Source organism: Homalodisca vitripennis, unplaced genomic scaffold (assembly GCF_021130785.1).
Source record: "Homalodisca vitripennis isolate AUS2020 unplaced genomic scaffold, UT_GWSS_2.1 ScUCBcl_1950;HRSCAF=6220, whole genome shotgun sequence".
Taxonomy (NCBI): domain Eukaryota; kingdom Metazoa; phylum Arthropoda; class Insecta; order Hemiptera; family Cicadellidae; genus Homalodisca; species Homalodisca vitripennis.
Genome location: NW_025778059.1, coordinates 23,362 through 46,089, shown reverse-complemented (window position 1 = coordinate 46,089; position 22,728 = coordinate 23,362). Strand labels below are relative to the sequence as shown.

The 22,728-nt window shown below is 35.6% G+C and overlaps 1 protein-coding gene across 1 annotated transcript; it reads left to right on the top strand.

The window, feature by feature from the left end:
* Positions 1 to 6,226: 6,226 nt before the first annotated feature.
* Positions 6,227 to 14,297, top strand: LOC124371752 (the record flags this gene model as incomplete). Its single annotated transcript, XM_046830093.1, has 3 exons — positions 6,227 to 7,740; positions 8,315 to 8,511; positions 14,174 to 14,297. Coding segments are annotated over exons 1-3 (1,835 nt in total), but the record flags the coding sequence as incomplete, so codon positions are not given.
* Positions 14,298 to 22,728: the final 8,431 nt, after the last annotated feature.

Here is a 22,728-nt window from a genome sequence, read left to right as displayed (position 1 = left end):
AATAGTGGATTAAAAACAATTATAAAGATTAAGTCTACATTTACAATGTCTTTCAGCGTTAAAGTTTTAATTGATTTGAAAATGCAGTACGCGCTATCCAAATATTAATGATTTTTTTTCTATACCAAAATAACTGTCATCCAGTATAAACGAAAAGACAAAGAATTGTACGAATACTTGGCTCGAATACGATATAAACAGTTTTAATTTTTAATAAAAAATTGTTGAACTCCTCATAATTTGTATAAAACTACCCAGTTTCTTCAAAAAGTGTTTTATTTTTTATTTCCAAATCTATTTATTGTATTTGGTATCATGATAACCTTGGCCTGAGGTATAATAAATATTTTGTTATAACGCTAAAGCACCAATAGATAGTGACGTTCTGACCCTTGAATTTTGTAACGTACCGTACATAGAGGCTACTGATTTGACACGCTCGCTGGGCCGCCCGACTGTGGTTGAGGTGCAGCACAGCGCAGTGTGAGGTGTGTGAGCGCCGCGCCGTGTGACGGGTGTGCTGTGCGTGCCGTCAACAATGCTGTCTCAGATTACTGACCTAGCCCAGCTGTCCGAGTTACCACAGCTGTATGCTGCACCTGGCTACACTGTCCGTTACAGATGCCAATATTGATAAGCTTTACTTATGTGAGAGAAATTGTAAACAGTGTTATCCGCTTATCTCATTTATATTATTTAGGTCACAGATTAGATTTTTAATTGTTATAAAAGATTAGAATATAACCCTGAGGACACTTTAATCTTATCTGGAATCATTCTCGTACATTCACGACTAACATGCTCTTTTATAAGATTCTTATATAGATAACTGTGTAGCCAGTGGGTTAGCTGAATATGGTCTTAATGGATATCAGCTTTTCTCTTCACTCTTACTCACTGTGCTGCTCACAAATATGTATGTTCCTAAAATGAATATATGTATATATAATAACACACATACGTAAACTCCCCCTTCTCATTGTCTATACGTCCATCAAACTACTCTCCACATTGTTATGGTTGATAAGATCCTCGCATAAGCCAGCGAGCCATGAGGACGAGCAGAGTAAGGCTAAAAAGTCAGCGTCACGTCAATTTTGGACACAGACAGAAAAATTCTTTTTATTGTTACAACGTTTATTAATTGGATGAACAAATTTATAACACTCACAATCACTTGTACATATACAGGAATACATGCATCATCATAGTTACATTATCATACATAATTTAGCATTTAGCATGATCATATTCATTACTGCTATCACTTGGATGTTTTCAGCTATAACAACTATTATACAAGTAATCTATAAATCCGAATCAGAAGTAATGTCACGATCTTTCTCACTTATTTTGAGTTTATCACGATCCCGAAAGTTCCCACATTCTTTGTACTAATTATCTTGGTACAAAAAATACACTAGAGTACAAACGAACAGGTTTTAATCTATTATAATAACTAAGAAAAGATATGTAACTTAAATTTCAAAATGGAGGGAAACAATTGCGCTCGAGTGATATCCTCGATGTCACTCCAATGGGCGTCTGCGGCATATGGCGTAGCGCTACCATGGCTCTAAAAAGGCGTTAGCAGGTCGAAAAGGTACCTTACAGAGGGTGGCCAAATTATTAGACTAGAACTAGTTTTCGGGGGAAATTATTTTATTAAAATCGTTTTTAAATATCTGTGTACATCAAATTGTATAAACTAATATTTTGTGTGTATACCCTTGTTCTTTATCAACATTTCAAAACTCTTTGGCATGCTCTGGACCAATTTTGTACAGTTCTCTTTGATTTCTTCAATGTGGTACCACACTTTAATTAATTAAAAATTCACAAGCCCTTGACGTGTGGTCACCTTCTTCTTTAGCATTCTTTTCTTGACAATTGACCACAAATTATCAATTGGATTCATGTCAGGGCTGTTACCTGGTCAAGGAAGCACACTGATGTCTGATTCACTGAGAAATCTTGTTACTGTCTTGGCTTTATGGCATGGATCACCAGCATTCTTAAAAATAAACTCCCCATTTGGAAACCAATCTTGAGTCTGTGGAATTAGTTCTCCTTTGCAGCACATAGATATTTTATGACTTACTTTTTCCAAATACTCTGTTGTCCAATGGTCTAAGCCTTTAGCCCACTCTAATCGCTTCTTTGCCATGGTAGACGTGATCTTTCGCTTTTTCCTTGGTCTGCGAGCGTTGAGTCCTTCTGTGTTTAACAATCTTCTCACACTTCTAGGTGAAATATTGGCTCCATACTCGTTTATCTGGTCAGCCATTTGTTTGTGGTAAGTCTCCTGTTTGTTTTAAACAATATTCTTTTAGTTTCCTGACCAATCTATCATTCCTTTTGGGCTTGCGGCCACATTTTCCAACTCGATGCGTCTGATTACTTAGGTTTTGGTCACAGGTTCACTTGATCCTACTTACTGATCTTTTAGAAATACCCAACCTTTACGCTAGTTCAGTTTGTGAATAACATCTTTCTTTCAAAAGAATCTTTACTGAAGCTTTTTTCTTATGAGTTAAAAAGTGGCCTCACTCTTGAAGTATTCTTAAAATATTAAAAGTAAAAAAAAACACACAACCTTTGACGGTTTTACAACCAGAATCCACTACTAACACTGTTACCAGCTCATATTACAAGGAAACCCCACTAAAAACAAGAATAACCAATATTAGATACATACAGAAGTTGAGTTTATGTTCAGTTAAAATTGCCTAAAAATCGTCAGCTGATTTAAGTGCTACCAACTGGATATGACATTAACTTCAATGCCTCAAATAGAAATATAAAGTTCTAATATAATGTAACGAATGCAAATATATGAAAAAATAACAATATATTCCAGGATTAATAAAGCATAGTTACGAGATAACTTAAAATGTCGTAAATTTGAATGTCTAGTCTAATAATTTGGCCACCCTTCTGTAGGTCAAATAGCCCGTGACCTAAGGTAGTTTGAACCTAGAAGGTAAATCTCTTTTATTTCAAGTTGAAGAAAGCTATTGATGTAGAGAGGGACAGGGGATGAATAGAAGCGGAGGACGCCTCGTAAAGTGTATTAGTCATGCCCGGACAATAATGTCCACTGCCACGTCTAGAAGTAGTTACTCAGTAAACAGAACTCTCAACCAGGGTGAACAGACGGAGTTTTTCCAATGGATGTCATTTGCCTAGGAAAAGAATATTTACACACAAATCTAAAAAAAACTTCTTTTTACTAACAAATACTTTTTCATAACTTATAATAACACATTGTACATTTAATTTTATAATAATAGCAATATTAAATTTTATTTTATTTCAATACAGACTCGTCAATTTATATACATTACATATAATTGAATTTACAATTGTTGTACACATCTGTTTTGTTTATATAGTATAAAAATAATAAAAGGTAAGTGAGAGTAAATTTTAAAACAATCTGGCATTGATTTAGGTTGTGCTAAAATAAAATTGTATTTATTAAGTTATTAAAACTTTTAGAAAATAGAAGAAAAATTATGTACAATAAACGTGAAGCCATTGTTTATTAAGATATGATTCTTTTTTGTCTTTACAATCCAAAAGTACAACCTTTGGCTGGTTTATACCTTTTAGTAGAACGCATACTGGATTTAGCAAAAACCAACACGTCACTTGAACACTCCGTGGATTAACAGGAATAAATTGTAAAATCTTCAGTTCACTTTCTCTAAGTGCAGTGCAGTGTCTGGAATCTTACGCTGTCCCAGACTAGACTCCTGGAATCTGGAGTCTGTTCTTTTAAAGAGATCCAAAAAAAGTCGACGACGAAGAAGCTCAAAATGAACTCTTTACATCGTTTCGAGTCACCTAGACTTCAAATTATAGTGCAATCTACTGTATGTGAAGAGGTCTTCTCATTGTCTCATGAGGTTCCAGACGCTGCACTAAGAGGAAGGTGAACTGGAGCTAAACTCAACATTCACATTGAATCAACGCTTCCCACCATAGCTGCATTATGTTCTAAATTGTTTAGTACTACACTTTTGTGTTATGAACACAGCATTGAACAGCTACAAAATGAATCTCCATGTACAACCGTAAATAGAACGGAAGTAATCTATCACAAGTGAACAGTGAACCTACTGAAATGAATATGTGATATGTGTTTCGCAAAACACTCCGACAGGGTGTTTACTGGACTTGAACAAACTTCAGTACGTACTAACCGGTTTCCAACGTCCGTAGGTATCACCGTACAACACCGGCGACTGCTAGAACTTGTGTAAACGTGTGCATGCCTCAACAATACACAATAACACTGACCCAGGCTGCCCACACCATATCTCACGTCAGTATCTAAATGGCAAGGTTTGTATTGACTGTCATTGTTATGCGCTGATGATTCAGAGAATACATGGAGACATATCCATAACAATGGAAGTGATATATGGACAATGTTGTATACCATTAGAAACGCTGTTAGTCTTACTTGTGATAATATAATTATAGCTATTACCACATTTTTTTCTTTATAACTAACGTTTGAAGGTATAATTTACAGGTTTGAGATCTTATCGCGATTATAATCTAAGTAAATTTAATATTTCATACTTAGAAGTTAAGTACTTCACGACTTCAATTGTTTAGAACTCTTACAAATTAAGATAAAAGCGAAAGATGGGGTTAGAATCAATTTTAAGGATTTTCCTTCTTTGGTGTATACACGATTACTGAACAATAGTTACAGTTTATATAATTCGAAATAAATAGACAAACCTCAACATTGCTGTCAACAAAAATATTGGATTGAGAAAAACATCACTGTGTAATTTTGTTGATGTAACAAGAGAGTTTAATGACGTCCTAACTCTATATCCTCACACAATTACTACACAAATATCTGTTTTCATTTCATTTACTGTAAAATACTTATTGAACGGAAATAACCATTATTTACAGTTTGCATACATTTTTATTCGAATCCATTATGTCTCTGTATTAGAAATTCGTATGAAACAAAACAATCCAAGTCATAATGTATGTAGCCTATTAGCCAAACTTACTGTGTGTATGGTTTATTGAGTTCATAATTTCATTGAGAGATCAGGGTTCGAGTCTCGGTGGAGCAAGTCTTTTTGTGATTTACTGGCAATTAGAATTAAATCAGTATATTACCGCTTATACAAATCTAATGATTGTAAAAAGTCGTTTGACAGGTATTTCTTTTGGGCTCTGTGGTGTAGTGGTAGCACCTACATCCGGAAAGTGAGAGATTCGATGTAATATTTACTTTTTGTGATTCAATGTTTATTGAAATTATATGTACATATACACTTACGAAACAAGTCACTTTCGAGGACTGTTGTATGTATGATCTACGGCAGCAATATTTTAGAAAACTAAAAGTATGACCGTGAGCCCTGGGTTGGCACAACAAGCTGGTCTTCTTCCAGAGTAATTAAGTACCCAAAGGGTTTGGAACTTTTAGAGTACACAAAGGACCTCCAATGACAGCAAAAATTCGCGAAAGCAATGACACTTTTTTAGACTTCTTCAACAAATACATAGGTGAATCTTCAACCGAAATCAAGAGAACAGCAGACACCTACTTGAGAACAAATGACAGTACTAATACAATGTCTCAGAAGTCATCAAGTAATTTTTAGAACAATGCCATCTAGCAAAAACCAAGGACTAGAAAATAGCAAAAACTGGCAATGGAAGACAAACACACGACATCCTTAAAATTCTCCACCAAAACACTGACAGAGTAGCCAACAAAATTGATCATGTAAATGAACTTCTAATCAGTACTAAACCAGACATACTTATTCTTACAGAACATGGACTAAAACAACCGCTCCTGCTTAACACACGACTTACTGGATATACACTAATCACATACTTCAGCAGGAAACATCACCAGAAGGGAGAGGTTTGCAATATATGCCAGTGAAAACATCTCACTACACTCTGAGGCCATTGACATATCTGATCTTTGTAGAGAATTGACATTAGAAGGTGCTCTAGTAAAAATTAAGACAGAGCATACATGTGTTTATGTTCTGGGTATCTACAGAAACCAGGGAAATCTGGAAGAAGACCTTGAGATGATGTCGGAGATATTAAACAAAATACCGACATCAAAATACCCGGTGCTAATAATGGGAGATATTAATATTGACATTATAAAAAAGTGGACCTGACCAAAAACACCTGTCGGAAAATTCTCTTAAGTCATAACATGACACGACTGTCTCTTCCTCCTACTAGAATCACGCCTACATCAAAGACCTCCATAGATTGTGTCTGTACGAACCTGGACCATGAATACTTAAATGTGACGATCATTAACACAGCAATATCAGACCACACTGCCCAACTATGTACAATTAGAAACATAATGAAACACAAAGATCAGTCCTTGACTTCAGAAAATAGAATACTCAGTTCGAGAAACATCATGAACATGGGGAGTCTGCTAGACCTACAAGACTGGAAAATAGTTCTCGAGTCAGTCTCTGTAGATGAATCATATGAAAATTTTTGCAAGATTCTGACAAATGCTTTGGACATAACCTGCCCTGTCACCAAGTCAAAAAGGAAAAGAACAAAGCAAAAAGTTTCTGCAGACAGAGAGACAGTTCAACTGAAGAACATTTTCCTTGAGGCATTTGACAAATACAACCTGACAGGACGAGAAGAGGACAAGAACGATGCAATGGCAAAAAAGAAAGCATATGATATGAAACTAAGAACTGTTAAACGACTAGAAGTAGCAAAGAGTATTGCCCTATCAAATGACAAACCAAAAACACTTTGGAAAATCATTAATAATGAAAGGAAGATGGGAGAAAGAAAAATGCTACCAACAACTTTGCATATAGAAGGACGGGAAGTAAATGAACCAGCTGCCGTTGCGAACCATCTAAACGATCACTTTGTCATGATTGCAGATAACACTCTAAAACAAAATGGTCAGATCAACACTACTTTCCCAGTTCCCCAAAACCAACATCACAACATACCAAGCCTTTTCTTGCACCCAACTACAGAACAGGAAGTAATCAGTGTAATTAACACATTCAAAGCAAAACCGTCTGCAGGGGTGGATGGAATATCAGCAAAAATCGTAAAAGCTTGCAAAGAACAAATCCAGCTACCACTAACTGACATTGCTAATAAGTCTTTTGCCCAAGGAAAATTTCCAGAACTACTAAAAGTAGCAAAAGTCTACCCAAAATTTAAAAAAGGTGATGTAACTGATGCAAACAACTACAGGCCCATCTCCCTTATCAGCACATTTTCTAAGGTGATAGAGAAACTTGTCCTAGCCAGATTATTACAACATTTGTATCAACATAACCTGTTAAACAACAAACAGCATGGTTTTATGGCAGGAAAGTCAACATCTACAGCTATAGTTGACTTAGTCGAAACTATTATTGACCACTTAGAATCTGACAACATTCCTATGGCAATACTCCTTGACTACTCTAAAGCCTTCGACTGTCTGGACCATAATCAACTTCTGGGAAAGCTTAAGAACCTGGGTATTGAGGGGAAAGCAGCTGACTGGTTTGAGAGCTACCTTCTCAACAGAAAACAAATAGTAGAGATTAAACACATGGATAAAGGAACAATTCAGTCTGTGAAATCAAAAACCCAGACTACAACAAGAGGTGTGCCACAAGGTTCTGTACTGGGACCAGTCATTTTATTCACGAATGACTTCTCTTCATGTGTTACAAAGCCATTGTACACCACTTATGTATGCTGATGACACGGTGTTACTGCTAGGTAAATAAAAATCCAAATATTATAGCAACCACTGCCACCACAGCTTTAAAACACAGCAATTAACTATTGTAAACAGAACAGCTTAGTTGTAAACCAATCAAAGACAAAACAATTAATTTTTGGAAACAAAAAACAAACAGTGACAAGACTGCCAGACCTGGAAACTACTGACAGCACCACCTACCTTGGCATCACACTCGATGAACATCTAAATTGGACACCTCATGTGGATAACCTCTGTAGGAAATTAAGCACAGGAATCTACGTAATAAGAAGAATTAAGACCATTAGTGATCTCAACACTGCCAAAATAGCCTACTAATCTCTTTTTGAGACGCATCTTCGATATGGGCTATTGGTCTGGGGAAACTCATCCAAGACAAATGTGCAACGTGTACTTATTCAACAAAAAGAGAGCTATAAGGGCACTTTGTGATCTATCACCCAGAGAATCATGTAGGGAAAAGTTCAAGGAGCTCAAAATCCTAACTATAGTGAATTTGTACATACTTGAGACCATAACATATGCTAGAACAAAGACTCTGAATCCACTCAAGACTGGATCACAACTGCACACATACAACACCCGACATGCAACAAACTACTGCCTCCCTGTACACCGCCTGACCAAATATGAAGAGAAGCCAAGCTACATGGGATCCAAGCTTTGGAACCATCTTCCAGCAGCAGTGAAGGGGACAGATGACCAGCACCTGAGACAACGGCTTGGCAACTGGCTAAAAAAACATCCATTTTATTCTCTTGATGAGTTTTTTGTTCTTGATTCAAATCATGTTTAATCACTTGACAATGTACATTTTTATGAATTTATTCCACATGTTATATTTGACGCAAAGCTGTTCTTGAAGAATATGTTAATAAAGAATATTGTCTATTGTCTATTGTCTATTGTCTATTATGTAATTACCACAACAAAATCCCTAAACTCTTAATGAACCTGGATTACAACCATGATCACTCAAATTACTGTCGATGTTAATTACAGCTCAACTTTTGTTCTAATTCAATTTGAGTTGAATATTTTATACAAATTATTCGATCTTGGAATTACATAAGGTTTAGAGTAACGTCTTCATACTTTGTAAACGGATTCTATTAATACGCTTATTTCATTATTTTTTCCTAAGACCCTTAACTCCCTACTCAAGTAGTGCAGAGTTAAGACCTCGAAGTGAGGGTATTCAGGTAACAGTATTAACTCAACAGAAACAGTTGTGTTGACGCTTTGTCTCTAACTCACTTTCCTTCACATTAGCTTTGAGCAATTAGGAATAAGTTAGAGAGAACAGGTTTGGATGGGATTTGTATGTTAATTTATTTTAATCAGTAGAGATGATTCAAGTTTTAGTATTTTGCTCTATTTATAAATGTAATCATGGAATAATGAATACCAGCGAAGCCTATCTATCACTCGAAGAGCTGGAATAATTTCAATCTTCAATCCGAGCGAAATTTCGGAAACGAATCGACCTTTAGGCTTGACATTTGCTGTATAAGCAACATCGAGTTCGATCACGGTCATTTTGCTGAGCGTTAGCGAACATTTTTACAATGTTCTTAAGGGTAACCATCATCGCTAATATAAAATAGCACACTTCCTTCGTTTATAATACAATAAAAAATTCACAAGTTGATATAACAATTTTTGCGTTGGAAGAACGTAACACAAACATTTGTTTCCTTATCTGCACATAAGGAACAAATTGGTCATCTCCAAAAAACTCTTTTTTCATATTTTTAAGTTTTCATCACCACTAAGTATGATAGTACTATACGTTAAATTGATTACATATACTGTAAGAAAGAGATATTTCAAAAGTGAACGTAATTGAATCAATTTGTATTTTAGACATATCAATAGATACGAACAATCCACACACCGAAGTTCAATAGCTTGCTTTAGTCGCGACCATTACACCCCCCCCCCCTATAGCCGACATGGAAGTACACCCCCGGAGTCTGTGACGTCACTCCAAAGGAGTGTAACGGCAGACCCGTATCACGTTCCAAGACTGGACTTACACCCCAATTAGCAACATGGGGGTGGTAGTTTCAGAGCTTGGTCATGTACAAGGGTTAGAACTATACCGGGGGGGGGGGGGTATTCGCTTGACCAACGCCCGGGTGGTGGTGGTTGTATAACTCCCACTAGGGTACTACAAACCATCAGTAGTCGCATGGGAAATCAAAACCTGACTACACTTCTGACAATCGAGATGGTCTAAATACTTTTTCTCGTATAGGCAATGGTCAAGAGCCTTTTAACGACCTATACCTCTAGCCATCTTGTGATACTGCGTCGGTGCATTCTGTAGCACAAGACATGCTTTTTCACGTATAAGACGTTTTTGGCTACTGCTTACATATGTATGCAAATAATGGTTTGGTTAGGTTAGTTTAAGTTAGGCTAGGTTAGTTTAGGTTAGGTTAGGTTACTTTAGGTTAGGTTAGTTTAGGTTAGGGTTACGTTAGGTTAGTTTAGTTTAGGTTACGTTAGGTTATGTTAGGTTAGGTTTGCTTAGTTTAGGTTAGGTTCGGTTAGGTTAGGTTTGGTTAGTTTGGGTTAGGTAGAGTAGATCAGTTTAGGTTAGGTTAGTTAAGTTTAGGTTAGGTTACGTTAGGTTATGTTAGTTTAGGTTAGGTTAGTTTGGGTTAGGTAAGGATAGTTAAGTTTATATGTACATGTCACCCAGCAAAAGGGAGGCCGTATTCATTTATAAACTGACGAAAAACAATACTCACTATGTCATTTCCAGAACCTCACGAACACAAATATACATTCAATTTATAGTAATGAGATAGTAAGAATATCTTGAACTGCGGACTTTTGATGTATGTACTCGTGTTATTTGAAGAATTAACTATATGTTTACTTTATCCTACATGTCAATTTTGGGGGCTTCTAACTAAACATTTCTATATCTGGAATCAGAAAATGCTATTATCGGAAACGTACAGAACATTTCTAATACTGAATTGCGTGTCAGGAAGACAATGCCTAGCTGCATAATTCAACGTTATCGGCTTTTTAGAGTACAGGCTAACTAATATCCGGGGTGTACAAATATCCTGCCTGTTAGACAAAACAAGCGAAATTTAGGGTTGTATACGTATGGGGGTTGTAATTATTTTTTAAATATAGAAGCCTGTATGCATTTTTTCAGTTTCACGATTCGAAGTTATTTACAATATAGTTGTCTGAACTGAGGACACGCATGTACAAGCTTAGACTGTGCACAAGTTGTCTGGAAGTTTCCCGAACTGGTTTGAGTAGACTTAGTAAAGGTGCTACGACTTCTTAACAAGTAAGTTGAATTCTGCATAGTTGTCACAAATCAGGAAATATATTATATGAGTTCCGGACCTATACCTTTTACAAAGAATTAATTAGACCTACTGAGATCGGAAACAGTATAACAATTCAGATAGTTTTCAAATCAAATTTAGAAAATTTCTTACTAAGCGTAAAAATGTGACCTATGGCTGTGTGTCGTTCTCCTCAAACTTAGCTTGTTTTCATTATAGCTCTGTTTTCTAGTTCATTTTCAATCTACTCGTTATAATCTAATCTTAATAGCCTACATATGCATACCGGGTTTTCATTTTACCTGCGCAACCGTTGGTATCTTAACACAAAAGTTTAAATAGGGGACTTTTTAATAACAATAAAAATATGGATTTCAAATTTCGCTTCTAGGTGTCAAACGAGGCAACTCAAACAGGGATTCCCTCCCCTTAATAAGGGGGTTCTTTGATAAGGTTCAAGTAATTAATTGGTAATTATCGATTTTCGCCACAATTTTCTAATATGGTAGACGACGTTTTTTTTAAAGGAAACAACTTACATTTTCTAGCACTATTGAAAATAAAACAAGGTTTTAATATTTTTTAATTTTAATAGGCTGTAGCTCTTGAACTAGTAAGTTAAAATATTTCCAAAATAAAAATGTTTAAACGTTTTTAAATAAAGAAATAAGGGATGATTCATAACAAATTTTAAACTTGGTCACCATATTGAATAATTTCAGCGAAATTTTGAAATTCTAATTTTATATTTATAATTGTTGTTAAAAATATGGCAAAATTCCATATTTATACTATCTTAAAAAATGTATAAAATTTTGAGATACCAGACACAGTTTAAACGTACCCTATATAAATAAAAAATAATTTAGTTATTTTTTTTAATTTCCAATGTCTACCTATCCTGTGTTAGATTATAGAATAATAATGTCTTAACTCATAATCAGTAAATTATTGCAGCAAGCCCTAGGGTTGTACCTTCATAGTAATGAAATAAAGGCGACATTACAGTAAATTAAGGGGAGGAGAGGTTTCTTCTGATTTCCCCTGATACCGCAATGGTAAGAATAAAGTCGGAGGAAAATACCTACTCATTACAGATTACAACTATTTATTATAGGTTTATACGCGTAATTTAACCTATTTAAAAACTAATAATTTCAGGTTTTGAATTGACTTTATAATTCTTTAAAATATATTTCTATGACAATACAAGCTAGTAGTGCTGCACTAAAGCAACATACCATAAAATATTCGAGCTACGAGGGTAAAAGCCTTCCTGACCGGCCGTTAAGAGGAATGACCTGAGTATGGCCTGGCTCAAGAAGTACCTCTTAAGTTTAATGTAGGCCCAAGATAAAATGTCGGTGTAAACTAGATATATTAGTCACGTAGTTTCTTCAGTAGGAGTTTTAAAATCCGGAAGTTCCATCTGGCTAGAAATGAATAGCCCGCGTACAAATAACAGTTCTTTAACAGTGTGAAATACGTAACGCGTAACGTTATTACATTCTTAAATAAGAAACGCATTTCCGTTACATATTAACGATTATTACATACCCGACGCTGCACACTTTTCTAAATCGATTGGTTTATTAGCCTGTTGTTCAAGTTTGTTAACAACAGACCTCTCACTCTCTATACTATTCTTTGACACCAAATACGTATAATTACTATATTTTGTAAAATACTTCAAACCTCTTGATATTGTCTCTATATTTTTATTAAATATTTAATAGCCGTTTATAGTGGGCCCGTCTTATTTTAGCTCCTTTAAAACAATGTTGAACTTCGTGCAATTTTATGACAGTAGTTTTAGTCGTACAATTATGAGAGATGTCTCATTTTTAATGTATGATTAATACGCCTCCATAGGCCTTTCCATTTTTTAGATATTTTTTATTGCACATTCTGGAAAAACTCAAACTGTTGTACTTCATTATTACAACTTGTGCTTCGTTATTTAAACACTAAAAACGTTCTGAATACATATTAATAAGTAATTTTAAATAAGATATTTCCGATAATGCTATGATAAAAAATAAGGACGTAAAAGTGCATGAATGAAAACTTTTTCTTTATATAGAAAACTCAACGCCATTTCTATACATCCAGCTGAAATCGGTTTTTACTGCCTTTATTGTATTGCTAAATCAAGTAAAGGTCAAGAGTATAAAGATTAAACAACCTATATATCATGAAATTAAATGTTCTAATCTAATAATTAATTCCACTAGTAACTACATGTATGTAATGTAGTCTACATAGATTGTGGCATGTTTAGGATTTATAAATGAACACGTTTTCAAAATGCTTTTTACAAACAAAACGGTCAATTCCGTTCACTAGTCACGTTCTCTCCAAAGAGCTTTTAACAGTAACGAATGGGGGACATGGAATATACATTTGGAAATGGCTACTTTATAGTAATGCATGAAATGTGTTTAGTTATAACTCTTTACTGTGTATACATGACCACATGAGCCAGACTCAGGTAGGTACAAGTGTTTAAATGACGTAAATAAATTAACTTATGCTGAGAAATCGTTGCCAAATTTAGATTGATTACACACAAACGTCCGAGTATAAAGTGACGCCTCCGACAGAAGAAGAATGAAAGGAAGAACAAAATGGCTTAACAGTTATGATTTTGTCTACGGGCACTGGCCACTGACGAACCCTTTTAGCGATGTCACAAAGCGGTCATTTGTCAGAAAGTGGCCACATGAATCACAGAGGATAAAGAATAAAGATGAACTCAGTTTTAAAGAAGGGATGGTCTCATAAGTAATCTTCCGGAAAAGTCATTTATTTTTGGCAGTAGGCTAGTCGATAGGACAAGACGGTTATTTCCAGACTAACCGCTGTCCGGCCCCATTGTGTACATGACGTCATCACATCTTTGATCTGTCCGTCTGTCTATCCGTCTGGTCTGAATAGATAGCCACTATTTCTGTCTGCCTAGCGAGTCCCTCTTTCTGTTACACCCGAAGTGTCATATTTTAATTTAATCCTATTTTTCACAATGTGTCTGTATTTAATTTAATACACTGATGAGATTATCCAGTATATCTGCAGTGCCTGCCAGTGTTTGACGTGTTTCCACCACCTGGATTTAGTGCGGGGATCACTAAGCCTGAATCACGGTTCGCTGAACAGTTCTCAGGAAAAACTTGGCACGCGAGGCTCGGGTGAGTAATCTTATTAACTGCTGAGTTAAACTGAGTCCGGGTTGCAAAACCTTTGGACGGCCTTCCAGTTGTTTTGTCTCTCACACGCTCTTGTCGCAATTACTGCGATCTGTACGAGAAGCGTGATTATGTCAATCCCTCAGCACTGAGAACCTTTGGACAGCCTTCCAGTTGTTTTGTCCTCTCACACGCTCTTGTCGTAATTACCGCGATCTGTACGAGAAGCGTGATTATGTCAATCCCTCAGCACTGAGAACCTTTGGACGGCCTTCTAGTTGTTTTGTCTCTCACACGCTCTTGTCGCAATTACTGCGATCTGTGCGAGAAGCGTGATTATGTCAATCCCTCAGCACTGAGAACCTTTGAAAGGCCTTCCAGTTGTTTTATATCTCACACGCTCTTGCGCAATTACTGCGATCTGTACGAGAAGCGTGATTATGTCAATCCCTCAGCACTGAGAACCTTTGAAAGGCCTTCCAGTTGTTTTATATCTCACACGCTCTTGTCGCAATTACTGCGATCTGTGCGAGAAGCGTGATTATGTCAATCCCTCAGCACTGAGAACCTTTGGACGGGCCTTCTCGTTGTTTTGTTCTCTCACACGCTCTTGTCGCAATTACCGCGATGTGTACGAGAAGCGTGATTAAGTCAATCCCTCAGCACTGTGAACCTTTGGCTCAATACAGCTAACAAGAAAAGAGTACGCTCTCGGTGGCACTTCAAAATTTCTGCAGTGGCAGGCTATATTTTAGGTGCTTTATATCCTCTGTGTGACATATCTTTAATGACATTCATTAGAGGCTAGTTTATGATATTAAAATTTTTAACATATTCATAAGAAAGTTGATAGTTTCACAATTTTAAACTATGAAACAACTTTATCACAAGTTTGTAAGAAACATTAACTTTTAGACAAGTTAAAGCGGATTAACGGCGTATCGACGGACCTGACAAAACAAGATAAATAGGTAGCTCACATACATATAGACAGACTGACTGACTACCATGAAACCTATGATTTAAGTTTCAAGTCTCTCGGATTTTTGTATAAAGTGCTATCGGATTGACGGACGGACATATAGACAGACTGACTGACTACCATGAAACCTATGATTTAAGTTTCAAGTCTCTCGGATTTTTGTATAAAGTGCTATCGGATTGACGGACGGACAGATAGACAGACTGACTGACTACCCTGTAACCTATGATTTAAGTTTCAAGTCTCTCGGATTTTTGTATAAAGTGCTATCGGATTGACGGACGGACATATAGACAGACTGACTGACTACCCTGAAACCTATGATTTAAGTTTCAAGTCTCTCGGATTTTTGTATAAAGTGCTATCGGATTGACGGACGGACATATAGACAGACTGACTGACTACCCTGTAACCTATGATTTAAATTTCAAGTCTCTCGGATTTTTGTATAAAGTGCTATCGGATTGACGGACGGACATATAGACAGACTGACTGACTACCCTGTAACCTATGATTTAAGTTTCAAGTCTCTCGGATTTTTGTATAAAGTGCTATCGGATTGACGGACGGACATATAGACAGACTGACTGACTACCCTGTAACCTATGATTTAAGTTTCAAGTCTCTCGGATTTTTTGTATAAAGTGCTATCGGATTGACGGACGGACACATAAATAGACTGACTTACTGACTACCATGTAACCTATGATTTAAGTTTCAAGTCTCTCGGATTTTTGTATAAAGTGCTATCGGATTGACGTACAGACATATAGACAGACTGGACTGCCCTTTTGATCTTTTGACCACAAAAATTAATACGGTTCTTCTTATATTCCAAATATTATTTTCTAGGTGCTTTTCTTACAGTTAGAGTACAAACTGACGAACCAACGAAACGATTTCAGGAACGCTTTCACCGATAAGGTTAAAATAAAGGCAAAATTTAAAAGTTTTATCTAATTTTATAATACACAAGTAATTTTATTGATGGGAAAAAGGAAATCTATCATAGTATGTCTTACATTCTCTGCAGTAGTGACGTAATATTTAGAGCATATTAGTTTGTAAAAAAGGCAACAACGTGGAATCATTACTATTGTTTTATGTATGTAATTACTTGGACGTCAGAACACTAAACATAAAAAATAAGTTGTGCCAATAAACTCACAACAAAACCGTGAACAAGTTGCACAATCAAGAAAGAATGCCCTGATATTAACTAAAAATTACTGTGGGTTGGACAAACAACCGTCCAAGCCAACAATTCCCTCGACTTGCGTCTAATCCTGTGGTCACTGTTCCGCTCCAACGACCACAGTTCCCTTTGACACCCACGGCGCTCTTGATCAGCTGATTGTAATCAAGAGTGCTCTTACGTAATTTCCGGTTAACCGTTAACGCAAACAGAGATCAAATCACCACATAAACATGTTGTAATGTCTACAATAAAAACTACAAACTATCTTTAAATCCAATTTTACGTGATACGATGATCTTAATAAATGTGTACTATAAACGTTGATTTTGTAATTGCAATTCAAATAAACGGATTTTTTCAAAAATGCAGAATTAATTAACTAAAGAAATATTTTAAACTATAAATCAATTATCGTTTTAACCACCAAAGTCTTCATATCGTCAAATCCAAGACCTGTGGTGGATAGTTCTTTACTTCTTAAATGTTTTCAAAACTGAATGTATTTAACGAATTAGTAAATATTTTTTATTCAGTTGGTTATTTTGGCACAAATACATCTACATCATATATCTGAAGAGTATATATACCTCCACTGGATCTAAAGAGTCAATATTTCTTAAGACCAGTATTCATGTATTTAAGTTTAACTTACACAACTATAGCCAAGACAACATTATTAAACCACCCAGAACAGGACACGAAGTAATTGTTTCTAAAGAGTATATCTCTTGAGGTCGGATTTGCGGTATTGTACTGTTACTAATAAAGACCTTTAATTTGATGTATTACTCGACGTATGCTCTTATTTTAAGATTTCCTTCTGACTCCTTGCAAGAGCCCATCCCAGGGGGGGTCCCTGACATGACAAACAAATGGTAGTTATTTAAAGGTTTATTTGTAGGTGCAATAATACGTGTACCAAGTCGTTCCGGGACTTGTTTACATTCTGTTTTTTAATTGATTCAGACCAGTTTGGGATATAGTTTTCAAAATTAGTTAGTTGCATGATAATATTTTTAAATTATTTAAAGTTATGGCATGAGTGAACTCAAACTTATGCTTATAATAGTTGGCGTTTTTAAACCCTATAGATAATTCTAATACTTATATATTTACCAAATACTGTGTGATGTTATATAGCCGTTTAGCCCACGACATAATACTGTTGTACCTGTCAATAAAAGAATAAACAGAACTAAATAACAGTTATTTCACTAACAGTAGCAAAAATAACAGAACAAAAAACTCCGAGAACCACTTCAAGCTTTAATTGTGACGAAGATAAATGGCTTTTCGAGAGCTTCATTTCTATTCACAATTCACTGCAATTTCCCCAAGAAAAGTTCCAACTTCAATTAAATGTTCTTCAGGAACTTACCAAATTATAACTTTTTAGAGTGATTTCTTTATTCGTTTGCTCTTTTTCGTCGACTGTGCGTTATTTTTCCGCGCCTCTCGGGGGCTTTAGTAGTTATTGTAAAACTGTACATGCAATTTCTTTACTGATTCTATAGAATTTAAGGGTAAATTTATACTAATCTAAGATGAAATTACAGAATGGTTTCCAAATGATAGATATATATCTTATTTTATCATCGTGAAACAATTTTTAATTCTATTTTAAAAATTTTATTTTTTCAACTGTTTAAAAAAGTACTGCAAACTGTTAGTTACTAAAATAGAGTATTTTAAATATAAAGTTACATTGTATAAAAATTATATTTCAATCCATTTAAAAACTAACCATGTATTTTTATTTTGTTCAGCGTCCGATGTGAAACGGATATATATAAAACATCTAAAAATTAGTGTTAAAAAAAGCGTTTAGCAGTATTGTGAACAGACACATAAAACGCAAAGCCCTTTTTCTTTGCTAAAACATTGATCCAAAAGTCCAAAAACATTTTCTACGGCAGTAAAATTTTCGAAAGAAATGTATAATTTTGGAAAAGCAACAACATTCACGGACTTAAGAACTAAACTATTCTGGGCTTCTTCTCCACTCAATTTTGTTTTTAATTAGCTATTGTATGAACCAAGACTAAACTACACTACATTTACTCGAACTTAATTTTAATTATATTTAGATGTCGGTTACCTAAAATGTGTGTAATAACGTTTAAATTTGGACAAACAATTTTTGTAATAATGCAATGGCAAAGGAATAAAACTAGAAGAATATTTTTAAGTGTACATATATACTGCTTGTTTATGCTGTATACTATGATTCAAATTAGTCAAATGTTTGGTAAATCTTCTTACGTGTTACTCTATTTGCTGTAACAATAACAAGAGGACACGAAACGTATTTCTAAACCTTGTTTAAAGGAATTTGTCTCTCCCTCTGACGTTTCCTAATAGCTTTAGTTTTAGATAAAATTATAAATTTGACGCTATTATCACTAAAAAAGGAACCTAAAATTCCACAAATTATTGTCTTTTAAAGAAAAGATTCAATCGCCCAACCGAATAACTGTGTGGCAAAAACATGAATAATCGCGTATAAGCATATAATAAAACGTAAATATTATTTTCGTATTATTTGACAGTCCAAACATTAGATTATGTCGGGTTTTCAATTTTTCTTTTTTTTTCTATAATCCTAATAAATACGCCATAGAAAATCTTTTAAAAATAAAATTATTATAATCTGTTTGAAATATATATTCTGACTTGCGACAAATGCGTTTATAGTTATTGGCGTAGATTTACCCCTTCCAGTAACGTATGAGATGAGCTAAAAGATTATTAGACACGGTAATGAACAACATATACGTCACCAACCCCTAGTCAGAGTAAACAACCTTTGGCTTGAGGTATGCATGTTATAATTTCATGTCTGTAGCTCTGTCTATTAGTTTTAGGATACATGTTTTAACTGATGTCCCACATGTTAAAAATATCATGTAACCTGTATTCATTTTTTTAAAACTTTATTTATTCTGTAGTTTCCCTTGTAATCACCATGGTTATCCACACGTAAGAATGTTAAACATGTTTTGTTAATACTCAGGCCCAAATCCCATACACCACCACTGTATCGTAACCACTATATTGCCTGACCTGAATAGAAAATGAAGCTTCCAATAAAGTCATATTGAATTTTGTATACTCGAGATATCCGTAAGGACTAAGCTGACAGAAAATTTAACAATTTTCCCAGCCTCTAAAGTGAGGTTTTCGCTAACACTTTGAATCATGATTAACACACGGCATGGAATAGAAACTGTAGTAATTAAGTAATACCAATTCCCTCATGTTTGTTAATCCACAAAATCCGTTAATAATAAGAACTGAAACCTCAAAAATATCGACATTGATATCCCTATAGTTTTATTATGAATTAGTGAATATAAATGGTCCTTAGGTGACAATGCCGATCGAATCGTGGTGAACACTGGACTACCATCGACAACCCGATGTTTACCTCTCGAAATAAAAAAGAAGCTTTCAACAGCAACATGTTAAGTCAGGCACAGTTTGTTCTCCAGAATATTTTGTGGACGAGACAGACATATATACAGAAACACAAATCCTCGGAGCAATATGTATTTTCAAAACGCTTGCGGGCTAGAAAAGTGCTGGAAGCTCCAATATTTCGAACGACTGCACAATACCTAACAACAAAGCAAATTGTTGTTGGAGCTAATACTTTTAGGGAATTCCTTCTATCACATCATCGTGTTTTCTGATAAGTGAAAAGTTTATGTTTTTAAGGAATTATATACGTTATTATTTTGTATCTAGTAACCCAATACCTTTAGATTTATTGCATATCTGTCATTCCGTTGTCTAACAGTGCAAGCTCAACGGGAACATAATATATAATTGTAAATATAAAACATTTTAATCACAAAAAGTACTTGCTTCCGCCGGGACTCCGAACCCAGGGGGGAATCTTAGATTCTCTCACTTGCCGGGTGAATGCGCTTGGTCCATTACATCCGCTAGAAGATCTTACATTTTTATAAATTCAATGAACTTTTTTATTTGGCCGCATCTGTCACTTATACGGTGCCCCCGTTTAATAACCAACAACGTAACATGATCGGAAGAAGCCAAATTCAAATACCCTGTCAAATGACTTTTGTTTACATTAATTAAAATTTGTTATACTGAAATGGCAATAGCTGAAAATTTATACTAACATTATTATTCATTATATACAGGGGGTTGATTCATGAAAGTTCTCCCCCCCACTTCTACAGCACATTGTACTAGTAAAAGAATAATGAAAAAATGATTTATAAAAACATAGGTCCCGAAAATTGCTTCGTTAGCGGAGTTACGAGCTAGCGAAAGATTTCGCCTGAATTCCTGGGTAAAGAGTAAAAATAAAGCCATACTGAACTTTTGGAAAGATTAAATTAAGCTTAACGAAATATCGTGGATTCTTATGTATTTTTACCTGATATAGCTAATAAAATAGGTTTTCAGAAACTGTACCTGTAGTAGTTTTTGAGGGATTTTCAGGGTTATACATGCAAAAAAATCTGGGGCAACGAAAACCAATGTTTTTTTTAAGGTTTGATAGTACAATAACTTTGTTTAAATTTGGTTAATAAATACATAAAGATCAACAAACATTAATTGTAGAGAATTTAATTCTCGAGAAAATTGGTGATAATTCAAAGTCTAAAATAAAACAGAAAACAAGTAACCCAAAAAAAATCGATTTTATTCAGTATAATACATTACTAGTTTTAAGCAAAATTAATCAGCAGGGTTGGGGCCAAGCGTACGCCACGTTTTTTATAATAGATTGTTTCGAAAAATGAGGCCATCATTATCAATACATTTTGCAAGGCCAAGTTTGTGTATTGCTTTTGTTGCGTATTCTATAATTTTATCAAGGAGCTTCCCTGTATCCTGCACAAGCCGAATCCATAATACGGGGCAATTAATTTCATCCACGAGAATTCACTTTTGTCTTGTATACCAATTGTCTTTCATCCAATCCCCAGTATGCAATAATCCAATGGAGATACGAATCTGGTGATCTTGGTGGCCAAGGGGTGCAGGCCCTCCACGACCAATCCAGTGTCCAGGAAATTTTTTTGATGATTTAAGTAAGCAGAAACCGGCACGTTAAAAGTGGGGAGGTTGCTCCGTCATGCTGGAAGTATACAAATTTTGTTTGTTCTGAGATGTAAAGGAACCAAATTCACTAACAGCTGCGGCCAACTCTTCTTGAATGGAAATTCAAAATGAGAACTCAGCATTTTAGGCGTCCAGGGTAATTATGAAAGGTCCCAATGCAGCCGATGTGCAAAAGGCCACCCAACACAGACATTGACGCTTTAAAATCGGTGTTGAAAGTATCCTGTTCCACCTACCTCCCTATGTGGATTTTCTTCTGCCCATGAGTGTTCAATTGATTGTGCAAGTTATTGACACCTATCCCGAGTGAAATTGTGCCTCATCCGTAAACAAAAATACGCTTAGTAGAGTTGATTATTAATATTCAAAAAGTTGCAAAAACTACCTCAAGCGATAGCGGACCATCCACCCTAGCTGCAGCTGCAGATGTTGAAACCTTTTTGTTTTTATGAAACGGATAAAATTTTCGTTTCGATTAAGTGGACCTCCACACCGTTGACTGCGAACCTCCTATCCGCCTAGAAAATACGTAGTGTACTTACAACCGGGACTTGCGTATGTAGACAGCATTAATAACACATATCTGTCATCAAGATGGACAGCTCGTTACCATAATTGGTTCTAGTACTTGGTAGTGATCCTGGTTTCCCGAAGAGTAACGAAATGTTCCTGACAATTGTTTTGGTAATCTGGAATCCTCCTATTAGGGTAAACGTAGTTCATATTCTTCTAACAGCAGCTCTAGCATTACCCCATTAACAGTAACCCAAAAATAAAACACCATATTCAGGGCGTATTCCTCTGATGTAAAAAAAGGGAACAAAATTTTTTTTGGGGTTTTTTTTTTTTTTTGTGGTTTTTTTCCCGGGGGGTTTGGGGGGTTAGGGTCATTTTTGGGGGGTAAAGGGGGGGGTTTTTGGGGGGGGGGGTACTTGGGGGGGGTTTTTTTTGGGGGATTTGGGGGGGGGGGTTAAAAAAATTTTTGGGGGGGGGGATAAAATTTTACCCGGGGGGGGGGGGGGGTTTGGGGGGGGTTTTTTAGGGGGGGTTATTTTTTCTCCTTTTGGGGTTTGTACTAAAAATTTTAAAAAAATTGGGGTTTGGGGGGGGGGGGGGGGGGGCCCCCAATTTTTTGGGGTTTTTAAGGGGGTTTA